This window comes from Octodon degus, unplaced genomic scaffold (genome assembly GCF_000260255.1).
Source record: "Octodon degus isolate 3935 unplaced genomic scaffold, OctDeg1.0 scaffold00067, whole genome shotgun sequence".
NCBI lineage: Eukaryota > Metazoa > Chordata > Mammalia > Rodentia > Octodontidae > Octodon > Octodon degus.
In genome coordinates, this window is record NW_004524643.1 from 7,217,771 (window position 1) to 7,229,921 (window position 12,151).

The 12,151-nt window shown below is 39.8% G+C and overlaps 1 protein-coding gene across 1 annotated transcript in view; it reads right to left on the reverse strand.

Moving 5' to 3' along the window:
• The window catches only part of Rras2 (RAS related 2), a 12,221-nt gene extending 1,346 nt beyond the window's left edge, over positions 1-10,875 (reverse strand). The window contains exons 1-4 of the mRNA XM_004634945.2: positions 10,788-10,875; positions 9,525-9,627; positions 9,243-9,351; positions 1,045-1,163 (exon numbers count right to left, since the gene is read on the reverse strand). Of these exons, the coding sequence (XP_004635002.2) occupies positions 1,045-1,163; positions 9,243-9,351; positions 9,525-9,592 (296 nt within the window). The 5' untranslated portion in view covers positions 9,593-9,627; positions 10,788-10,875. The remainder of the gene's footprint in view (positions 1-1,044; positions 1,164-9,242; positions 9,352-9,524; positions 9,628-10,787) is intronic.
• Positions 10,876-12,151: the final 1,276 nt, after the last annotated feature.

Below are 12,151 nucleotides of genomic sequence, written 5' to 3' on the forward strand. Positions count from 1 at the left end.
CTCCTTCCTTCCTCCATTCTGGTTGATGGATAAAGATAGATTCTGAGGGGCCAAATGCAAGAACAGATATTCCAAATAAGCAACAACAGTTGTTTCAAGAAGGAATGATCATTCATCAGTTGTTGAACATTAAAATGGAACCGGGATGCTGGGAGAGGGTAAAGACAAAAACTTCCAGCTTTAACAATTTACAGTTCAGCAACATTAATTATATTTACCCCACTGTACAACAATCATGGGAATGGAATTTTTAATGAACTACTATCCTAAAAAACAAAACCTTTAATTGTTCTCTTCACAAAGAGAATGCAAGGAGCTAGACAGGCACAAGAAGCCCACAGCGCACTCTTGTCAGTTCACTTGAGATAGAGGAGAAGAGGTAGGCGCCTGCTGCAAGCTTCCGCCCCATTACCAAGCAGGGAAATCTAGCAGATAGAGAGCAGAGGGCTGCACAGCGGTGAGGCCAGGCCACAGGGACTCGAGCAGTCTAAGCAAGTGCTGCCCGACGGAGCAATGGTGTCTTTCTGAAGTGCAGCATGTATGGTAACGCTAGCAAACCTCACTGGTCACTGCAAGCTTCTTGGAATCGGTGAGCACCTTCTACAGAAGCCTCCTAGACCATCTACCAGCAACGTTCTTATAGAATGGGGTGTCATACTTCTCATTCTGTGGCACTACTAAAGACCTATGGACCCTGGTTGTACAGTAAGGAAGAACTGTAATAATGTACTCAGCATCGCAGTCTGCTGCCCGGCAGCTATCTGCTCACCGCCCAGACACCTACTGCTGGCCCCACCAGCTTCACACGACCACCACCTTTACAAGCTGCATTTATTCTTTTCAAAGCTCTACACGTACTTCTTACTTCCATGTAACTGAGATGCTGTTTACTAGAGGGACCTATGATATACTACATACGTAATTAAAGTTTAACAAGCTTTGTGCATCAATGTCTACGGAGGAATTGCTCCTGCATGCGACTGACTTCTTAATAAAAACACTTAATGGCAATTAAAACATACTTTTAGCGTGTATTCTGCTCACCTTATAACCCGAACAAGTTCATGGAAAGCTTGATCTACATTCATCCGAATCTTTGCCGACGCCTCCATGTATGTTACCTTAAGTTGCCGTGCTAACTGCTGGCCTTCCTCCTGGGTCACCTGAAATTCCGAGAGCTGCGTTTAATGTGCACTCTTAGCAATGCATTTGCTCCATCCATTCCTGGCTGCAGCTCGCACTGTTGTGCCAGAGCTCAAGTTGTTTTATCCTACGATGAACTACCAGACTTTGCAGCTCAACACAAATGCAAGGCCCGACCCCACCCCACCCCATCAGGACAACCCAGAACAACCTGTGCTAAACAGTCAACCCTCACCCTCAATACTCAAGAGCTCCATATCCGTGGACCCATCCAACTGAGGATCCAAAGTAATGGAACTGAACTGGACTGAAGAAGGCAACTAGTTTTTCTTATTCTGTTTACTTCTTATTCCCTGAATAAATATTCCCTAAAAAATATGGGCAGACCACAAAAACATTAACTGACTCCAGGTAATATATTTTAAATGTAAAAGATGTGAAGGGTAATATTCACCTAAAATTATTAAACTACATTACATTTATATAGCAGGGCTTAAAACTGTGTTTCTGGAGGAAATGACATTTTATTGCTAACACTGCCACAAAAGCAATGAAGAAAAATAAAGAAAAAAGTCAGATGGCGAAAATGAAAATCCAGGAACGTATCACTCGCAGAGAACCCCACTCATCCGGGCACTTTTCAATGATGGATTTTCTTACTGAGGACCATAATTTTTATATATTTTATACCTGGAAACATTCTAAGATCATCTAAGAATTCTTGTGAAAATTCCAGAGGCTTTTCTACATAACTACTCACTTGTTCATACAGGAGTTTTGCTTCTTCCTTTCTGACATTTCCTTTTCTGGCCTCACGGTGCTGCCCAGACGCGCCTGCACAATGACGCAGGAGATGACAGGCACTGTCCCGCCAGCTCTGATCTCAGGGACAAGGCGCCTCTACCTTACCCGTGGCATGCTTGTCGGATGTTTACAGTAGATGCCCTTTACCCAGTTAACAAGACTGCCCGCTATTCTGCCTGTAAAGAGTGCTTGTCAGAATGGCTGCTGATTTTATCAATGTGTTTCTCTATTGAGTCAATTGTTAGAGATTTCTTTTTCTGACTGCTAACAATTGTTTTAAAATGTTATACCAGCTCTCCGCTCCTGGAATAAAACCTACTTCAGTGATTTTCATGCACTATTAAATTCTATTTGCTAACATTTTATTAAGAATTTTTATATTTATGCTCAGAAGAGATACCAGACTGTGGTTTTCATGTCTTTTGTTTGGTTTCAAGAGTAGACAGTTTTGTGTAATAAGCTAGAAAGAACTCTCTTCAATATCTAACAATTTGTGCACCACAGGGAATACTACTTTTTGTTATGTATAATTCACCAGCAAATCCATTTGAGCTTAGAGCTTTCTTTGAAGAAAAGTTTTTGTACTGAATTTATTTGATATATAGAACACTATTCCACATTTTGAGACAAGGTCTTCCTATATAGTTCAGGCTACACTTGAACTCACTGCATAGCTCAGCCTGGCCTTGAATTCCTACCAATCCTCTGCCTCAGCCCCTTAAGTGCTGGGCTTACAGATGTGCATCATCCTGCCTGGCTTCAGCATACAGAATTCTTGTTTGAAGAATGCTTTTTAAGGAACATGTCCCTTTTATCTAATTTTATTAGCATAAAGTTTATAGCACTTCTCTATTACCTTTTACATATCTGTAAGATATGAATAATGATTCCTTTCTTATCCCAAATAGTGATGCGTCCTCCCTGCCTCACCCCCACCCCCACCCCCCGGTCATTCTGGCCAAAGGTTTGTCATTTTACCTGATCTAAATCAAGCTTTTGGGTCTTATTTCTTCTATAGTATTGTTTTGTTTTGTTAAGGAGGAGGTGCTTGATTTGTTTCTGCAGTCCTGGGGGCTAAACCCACCTCACCCCCAACCACCACCATTATTTTCATCCTAAGAGCTTCTTTAAGCTCAGATTTGCTATCCTCTGCCATAGCTTCCCACAGTGTTGGGATTACAGGCTTGCGCCACACACCTAATTTCTTCTATGGTTTTTCTGTGTTGTTTCTATTTTCCTTTCTTTTTAAGTGCTGGACCTTGTTCATACTAAGAACCTGCTCCAACAGTGGCCCTCAGAGTTTTTCTATTTTTTATTTAATTGGATTCCATTCCTATTTCCTTCTACTTACTATGATTTTAATTTTGCTTTCTTCAGTTTAAGGTAAAACTTAAGTCTTCAAATTGAGGTCTTTTTTTCTAATACAGGTGTTCAGTATTATAAACTTCTCCATATTTCTGAGTAGCACTCCACAAAGTTTGATGTGTTTAATTTTCTTTCAGTTCACAGTACTTTGCAATCTCTCTTTTGATTTTTTCTTTGACCCAAGAAGTAGTAAGATACATTTCTCAATACATGAAGATTTCCTACACATTAATTTCCAATTTGATTCCACTGCCATCAGAAAAAAACACGGGGGCCAGGGAGACAGCTCAGTAGAATAAGCACTTGCCTGGCAAACACAAGGGCCGGAGTTCAATCCCCGGTTCCGCCCAAAAAAAGAAAAAGAAAAAAACATGTTCCTTGAGGAGAATCTTTTTACATTTACTGAGGCACATTTTATGAACCCATATAGTTTCAAAAGACTCTGCTGCTGGGTGGAGTATTCACTAAATGTTAGCTGGGATAAGCTGCTTAACAGTACCGTTCAACTCATCTATTATCTCCCTGATTTTCTTCGTACTTACCAGTTGAAGTTGCTAAAGTCTGTTAAGTGAAAATTTAAGTGTGAATTTGTCCATTTCTTTTCAGTTCTTTTAACCCTTACTTCAAGAGTTTTGAAGGTGTTATGAAGGCACATACATGTTTAGGATCATTATGTCCTGCCTGGGTACAGTGATGCGTGCCATAATCTCAAATACTTGGGAAATGAAATCAAGAGGATCACAAGTTCAAAGCCAGCCTGGGAAACATAACAACTTAGCAAGACAGCATTTCAAAAATTAAAAGGGTTGGGGCCTCAGGGTGAAGGCCCTGGATTCAAAGGCCAGTACAAAAAAAAAAAAAAAAAAAAGGCTGTCATGCTTCTTAGTGAACTGATTTCTTTAAGTAACAACCCTCCTAAAAATAAAACAGAGAAATCAAAATATATCATGTCCAGGTACAAATTCCCTATGAATATGATTATGTATATCTAAGTTGTACCAATAAATGTTGCATATTATATTGTATATAATACATATTCATTCTCCTCTTTAATCCCTGGTAATTCTCTGCTCCAAACTTGACTTTACCTATTCATATAGACTTTATTTCACTATTGTTAATATAGTATGTCTTTCCTCAGCCTTTTACTTTTTTTTTTTTGCGGAACCGGGGATTGAACTCAGACCCTCGCGCTTGCCAGGGAAGCGCTTATTCCACTGAGCCACCTCCCAGGCCCAGCCTTTTACTTTTAACTTACTTTTGTCTTTAAAATAGAAATAGATCTTTTGGGGCCGGGGAGATGGCTCAGTGGAATAAGTGCTTCCCTGGCAAGCACAAGGGCCTGAGTTCAATCCCCAGTTCCGCAAAAAATAAAATAAAATAGATCTTTTGTACGGTCCTGTTTTTCAGCCCTTCACCTGAGATGTTTACACAACTGATACAGAATTTGATCACTGGTATAGTTAACTCATCTTGTGGCTTGCTTCCTATTTGCTCTATGTGTTCTTTGTCCTCACATTTATCCTCTTCTGCCTTCTAAGTTAACTGAGTTGTTTTCATAACCTCATTTTGTCTCCTTTATTACGCTTAGTAGTTGCTTTAGAGTTCAGAATATACATTTTAATTAATCACCATCTTATTCAAATACTAAACCAATCCATGCACAGTTTAAGAACCTTGCAATCATCTACGTCTCCCTTCTTTATTATAACCTTGTACCTGACAATACACTGTTTTGACTTCAGACACTCAATTACATTTTAAAGAGATTTACACCACAAAGCAATTTGTGTTTACTCATATCCTATCCTATCATACATCCTAGCACATCATATATCATATCATTAAGATTCTCGGTGCTCCTCATTCTTTTATGCCGATGCCTGTCGCCTTCTCCCTAAGCATTTCTCTTACACAAATTTCCTGTGATGCTGGCTAATGATGAACTCACACTGTACATGTTTGGGAAAATTCTTAAGTTCACCATTTTTGAAATAAATTTTGGTGGGTACTAAGTCCTAGATAAAGTACTTAAAAATGTTGTGCACAGCTATGTTCTGGCCTACACGTTTCCAACAGGAAATAATATGAATACAACTTCCATACTTGTGTTCCTCTATACGCCACGCTTTGTTTTCCTCTGGCTATTTTTCAGACTTTTCTCATCACTGGTTTTAAGAAATTTTATTATGATGTATCTTGTAATTTTCTTCATGATTCTTGTGCTGAGAGTTTGTAGAACTTCTTGGATGTGTGCACTACAGTTTTCATCAAATTTAGAAATTTTCAGTCCTTATTTCTACTATTAAGACCATTTAGTGAGTGCATTTTCACTTCATAGATTTATATTCTAAAAGTCTGATTTGCATCTTTTCACATTTTGTGCTTCTCAGCCTTCTGGCTAAAATCAAGTGTTGATCTTTTTATATTTTCTACATCACTTCACCTTACTGTAGTTCTTTTTCTACCCTCTTAAGTGAAGGATATAGGTAAAATAAGTGTTTTGATGCCTCTGTCCACTACTTCTATCATCTGTGTCATTTCTCAATCTGCTTTTGTTTATTGGTTTTTCTCTTATAATGGAGCATATTCTTCCTTTTCCTGCCTGGTAATTTTTAATTGGATGCTTGAGACTTTAACATAGTAGTACAAAATAACATGTATTTCTATATGCATTCATGAGGTTTTTTTCCTCAGATTTAGTTAGGCAGAAACGGTCTGATCCTTTGGCGTCATGTTCAGGTCTTGTTATACAGTGCTATAAAAGTATTTAATCTGCCCCCCTATTAGGATAAAACCCTCCACACTATATGGCCCAATACTCCAAGAGTGTAAAGTTTTCCACTCTTACTGGCTGGAATCTGAGTTACTCCTAGATCCATTTGATCTCACTGCATTATCCTCTGTAATTTTTTCAAGTAAGACGGGCATGGTGGCACATGCCTATAACCCCAGCACTTGGGAGGTTGAGGCAGGAGAATTGCTGTGAGTTCAAAACCCGTCTGGGCTACCAAGTGAGCTTAAGGCCAGCCTGAGCTGCACAGTGACCTGTCTTGGGGCAGGGGTGGGATGAATGAAGTACTTTTGCTCTGTCAATTTAATATACTATTCCCAAAATTCAGCAACCTTCATACAACACCATTACTGTTACATTAATGTGCACATGCCCGAACAATTACTTCATAACAGTTTGTGCCTGCCACATTCCAGCAGAGCAGAAGGCAGGTTCCACATAGCACCAGTACAGCCAAGTTTATGTAACTTCTAAATTTACCTTGCCTTTCTACAAAGTAATATATATTCATGTATAAGGCCTGTAAGCCTGAAATACAAGTCAAATCAGGAAGGCAATTAACATTAAGTATGGAAGACATGGAAGCTTCCTAGAGCCACCAATTTAGGAGGAACAATTTCTATTTTTAAAAATTTTGACAGGGAACTTCCTCCCCATAGAAATAACCCCTATGTGTTCCCAAATTCTGTTCCTTCTTCCTAGGCTGTCACCCTTCTCAGTGGGCCTACACTCTCCTTTTCCTTCTTACTAACCTTTCAAGGCTCAAGCAACTGAAAACCTCCCTCCTCCTGCTGTGTTAGCAGTGCTTTCTGAGCGTGCCCACCAGAGTTAAGGTCACCACTGATAAAACTTAGTTTCCTTTTCTCATTCTCTTACCATTTAAGATGTCCTCCGAGGCTAGGAAGGCACTTTCAACACGTGTTAGATAAATGCAATATGATCATTCAAATAAGTAAGTTCATCCTCCAGTAATAGATATAAAAAGAAAAGTACTTAAACATTTAAGTCAATTTCAAACTATATGTTGATATAAATTTGGTACAAGGAGAGAAATATATGTCACTAAAAATCTTATTGTCTGCTTAAACGTTATGGCTTGGGTGTATTTGTCCCCCCAAAGCCTCATTCAGCCATTGAGGTGAAGTTCTACAGTTTGTAATTAACTCATGATCCACTGGGATTTTGGGTCTGAGTGCTGCTGGGATTTTGGGTGTGAGCGCTACACCCAGCCTAAGCCTGAATATAAGAGAGACAGAGAGATGGACTTGCTCTCTGTAGCCACTGTTGCTGTCACTCCTCCCTTTTGCTCTTGCTGTTTTGCTGCCTTCTGCCACCATGAACTGCTACCCTCTGCCATGTTCCAGTCTATCTTGGAGCCAGGTGAGTATAGACTGAAACCTCCAGTAACTGTGAGCTAAATAAAGCTTTCCTTCCTTCATTTTGGTGTCAGGTAATTTGTCCCAACAACAAGAGAAGAATAACTAATATATTAATTTTACTCAAAAAGATATTTTGCCCTGCCCATCTTGCATAATGATGTAACTCAGATTTAGAAAAACAGCAAATGACACACTCCTTGTACATCGTAAGGAAACTTAGTGGCCTAGAGAATAATAAAACAGTCCCAGGACTAGGGCTGTTTATGTACAGCACTTCATAGTTTTTTGGGTTTTTTTTTTTTTTTTCCTTAAGTGTGGACTAGGGACTGGAGCCTAACACTGAGCTACATACATCCCTTTCCTCTTTCTTATTCTGAGACAAGGACTAAGTCCATCAGTCACAAGGACTGGGCTTGGACTTGTGACCGTCCTGCTTCGGCGCCCTAGAGTACAGGCTTGTACCATGTTCACTTACTGTATTTTTAAAGCCTAGTTTCACATTACTCTCTTCTAGGAATTAAGGTCAGTAGAATTTGCACATACAAAACTGCTTTTGAGCTTACTGACGTAGCATACTTTTAACCAAGAAGTAGAAATAGCATCACTACCACCAAGGCTAAAGAAAAGAACACATGGAACAAAAATAGAGCCCTGTGAAGCCACACATGAAGAGACTAAAAGCTACACAAATGTATTTTCTAAAGATTTCTCAACTCAGAAAGCTTCATGAAGGTAACAAAATCTAGGCTGTCTCTCCTTGATATTGATTTGATAGGTTTCAGCTCTACTTAGAATTGTTTTAAACATTCCAGATGACCACTGCAACAATGCTTTAACTCCCAAGACTGAGTTTAAAGCTCAAATAAACAGTGCTGGCAGAACTTCACAATAATGAGTTCACCTAGTACTATGTACTCCCAAAAAGAGAACAAAGTATGGGTAGCTTTACCTGAACAAATTGATTTTAACAGGAATAAACTGTGGCATCTGCAACACTCACTTAGGGCCATGCCATGTCAGTCAAGTGTGCAAAGGTAAAACTTGTTTTATAAGTATGTACAATGTAGAGGGCATCGTCAGATTTACGCCACATCTTCAGTGATGCCAGGTGGTTCATTCACTACCAAACCCTTGCTGAGCACATCTATTTGTCCTATGTGCTAAAGATAAACTAGGAACAAAACTGAGGCTTCACAGGACAACATTCCATTTCCTACAAACCTGTCTGGTACAGACAAGGCACAAGCAGCTATGGCTGGGAAACCATTATTTGAAGGGAAAGGGAGCTTTCTCCTAGGCAATATTAAATAACTCAGAAGCCTGAAGGTTACAAGGATTAGAGCTGGCTAAACAACTGGAGTTTTGAAAAATCCAAATACAGTACTATAATTCAGTGCTTTAGCAGACTAAAATCATTCTCTAAAGAAAGGTAATTTCATATTAACACTGAATAAATTAGATATGTGGGTGTAAGTGCAACAGAGTCTTTGGATGGCACCAAAAAAATTACACAGAAATGGCACTGAAACAAATAGGCTTATAGTCTTCTGATATTTTCTGTTAAACTGTGTAAAAATTTCATTTCCCCAAATCCTTTTTATTTTATCCAATGTGACTTTTGGAAGAGCCGATGTGCCAGACTGAACAGTAAACATCTAAGTGACACGTGGCACAGTTCTCTGGAGCAGAGACTGTCTAGCATTCCAGTAAGGCCACCACTTTACTTACGTGGCTCCCCAACACAGAACCCCTCTTACCTGCCTTTGATGATCCAGGTCTGCCTTGTTACCAATTAAAATCATTGGAAACTCATCACGATCCTTTACTCTGAGAATCTGTCTTTGAAACTTATAGATTTCTTCAAAACTTTAAAAAAGAAAAAAAAAAGTAATCAATTTGGCAAGGATCAGAATTCGGCAAATTCTATGATCCATTCAATACTTTCTTACATTTCCTTTGTCTATAAAAACAAGTTTCCAAATTCAGCAAGCTGTGCTCTAGACAGGACGAGTGGGCTGTATGTTAACATGGGTACAAACCTGCCTCTGTCTGTGACCGAAAAGACCAACAAGAAGCCTTCCCCAGTCCGCATGTACTGTTCTCTCATGGCGCCAAACTCTTCTTGTCCAGCTGTATCCAAAACTAAAGAAAACAGCAATAAAGGGAATTGCATGCGTGTTTTTGTTTTGTAAAATGCTTTTCTATAAGGGCAGGCTCCCTCCACACGGGTCCTCTAGAGAGAGCTTCACACTTAGCATAATACGGAAACGGTATTCCTCTCAGTACTTCATTCTCAGTACCAAGGAGAAACCCTTTCTAATGGCAGACAGTTTCAGAGTTTATCTCCATCAGTTAAGGCGGATTTTGTGGTTAGAATACATTAGCATATCAATTAGAAGGTTAAAAATAGACACATTTAGGCAGATGGAATCAAACAACTCTGAAATTACTTTGGTGTTTATTCCATATCATGTAAAAAAACTAAAAAAAAAAAAAAAAGTTCAAAGAAGAAATTTTAGTTGCCCCCCCAATACCATACTTATAGCTCAAGTGTTAATGTATTTCTGGATCTCTGTGAATATAAGAATGCTCCACGTTCAAAGAACAGGGCCTTCTTCTGTGGAGAGGTAGGGTATTTTGTTTTTATTTTATTATTTTTTAATGTATTTGGCATAGGGTCTCACTACACACCTTGGACTCGTGGTGATCCTCCTGACTTCAGCCTCCCCAGTGCTGAGATTACAGGCATGTGCCACCACGCCTGGTTCCAGGCCTGCATGGCATGAAGTACCATAGCTGGCATCAAACTTGGATCCCTGCACTGGCCAGGAAGGCGCACAGACTGCTGAGCTACCTCCCCAGCCCAAGGTAAGGTGTTTTAACCAAACACATATTTGTTAAAGCCTGTATGCTTTTTCATAAATTCTAGGTTAACAAATGCTGAACCTTTTCTACAGTCCTTTCACTGCCTATACACTTTGCCACGGGGTAGAAAGAGCTAGAAACTGGTGTTTTTTCCAACTGTCCCAACAAATACACTCCAGCAAGTTAGGGTGACAAGACCAGTATCAGCAGAACAAGATCAGCCTATAGACTAGTTAACTTTTTATTTACTGAAGAATATTTAAGCAGACCAACAATACTTAAAACACTTAAGATTCATCAATAAAAACTAATGAAAGAGGAGCTTATTTATTCAAGATCATCCAGCATTTCAGTTATACTGTTTAACCTAGCAAAACATCAGAGACAATTTTTTAAATACGGGACATGTGAGCTAGCAAATAAATATATTTACTTACTATCTAGCCGGGCTGCTCTGTCATCTATCACACACTGCTTTGTGTAGGAATCTTCAATGGTTGGATCATAATCTGTTACAAAATAGGACTGTAAAAAACAAAAAGGAAAAGGTCTTATTTTAAAACTTGTTTTTGTGCTTAGGTACATAACCATGCTAATTTTATTAAATTCCACTTATCCAAAACTAAGTCAAATGGCTCCACATTAGCATTTACCTGCTATGGTTAGTTCTCTAATAAATGAAGTCTCTAGCACACCTTCCAAAGTGAACTTACAAAGTATTTCTGAATTTTCTCATCTGAAATATGCAAAAAGGCTACAAAGTAGATGTTCTACTTGGATACTTTTTTCATAATTATTTAAGGCCAAGAATCTAGAACTCAAATTCTTAAAAATAACAGAAGGTCAGTGTGATACATCTCAGCAGCACAGTACCTGCCTGGCAAGCTCAAGGTCCTGAGCTCAATACCCAGTACCAAGGGGGAGGGGAATAACATCATTCAGATATACTGGAATTTAAAATAGCCATCGATAGGTGAAAGCTATATGAAGACATACCAAGGGAGCAGAACACCCCACCCCGTATTTTCTCACACCTTGTCTTCCTCCCTCCCTCCAGCTGCTTTCCCTACTACACGGCACAATCAGGAAACCACTTCAAGGTGATTTCACCTGCATGACCCTCAGGTATTCACTGTCTTTGTTTTTATCTTAAAATTGTATGCTTTTCCATTTATCAAAGCCAACTGTGACCCTGTAAATCATCACAGTAAGAATGGGAGTTAAGGGGCTGGTGAAATGGCTCAGTGGTCTAAAGCACCTACTTAGAAAAAGCTTAGCAAAGCACAGAGACCGCGGTTCAATCCCCCAGCACATGCCAGCCAGCCCCGCCCCCTGGTGGGCTGAGCTGGCCACACACACACACACACAAATAAAATTAAAAAAAAAAAAAAAAGAATGGGAGTTAAAAGTTTCACAAATTTCTTTAAAAAGGTTTAAAAGGTAAGCTGATCATCCAAAAGGATGTTCTCCTACTTAGGGAAGGCCACTGACCAGGACACCGACAGGATGCTCCTTCCTGGGGGTGTTGGGGGTGTCCTCTGCCCTACTGGGGGCTGACTTCCTAGCGACCCCCTTGCTCACCTGCTACTAACAAAACCTGACAGAACACTTGGGACACACTTAGAGCTGAGCGCCAGGGCCAGCATGCAGGCACTCTTGCCGTAGACAGGCCTGGCTCTAGGACGCAGCACTCTTGAGCTACCTTCCCCAGCTTGGTGACATAATGCTCAAAAAGCCGCTTTTAGGTCACGCTGGGAACAGGACAGCACAGACCCTTCTATGGACAGGGGGCAAGGAGAAT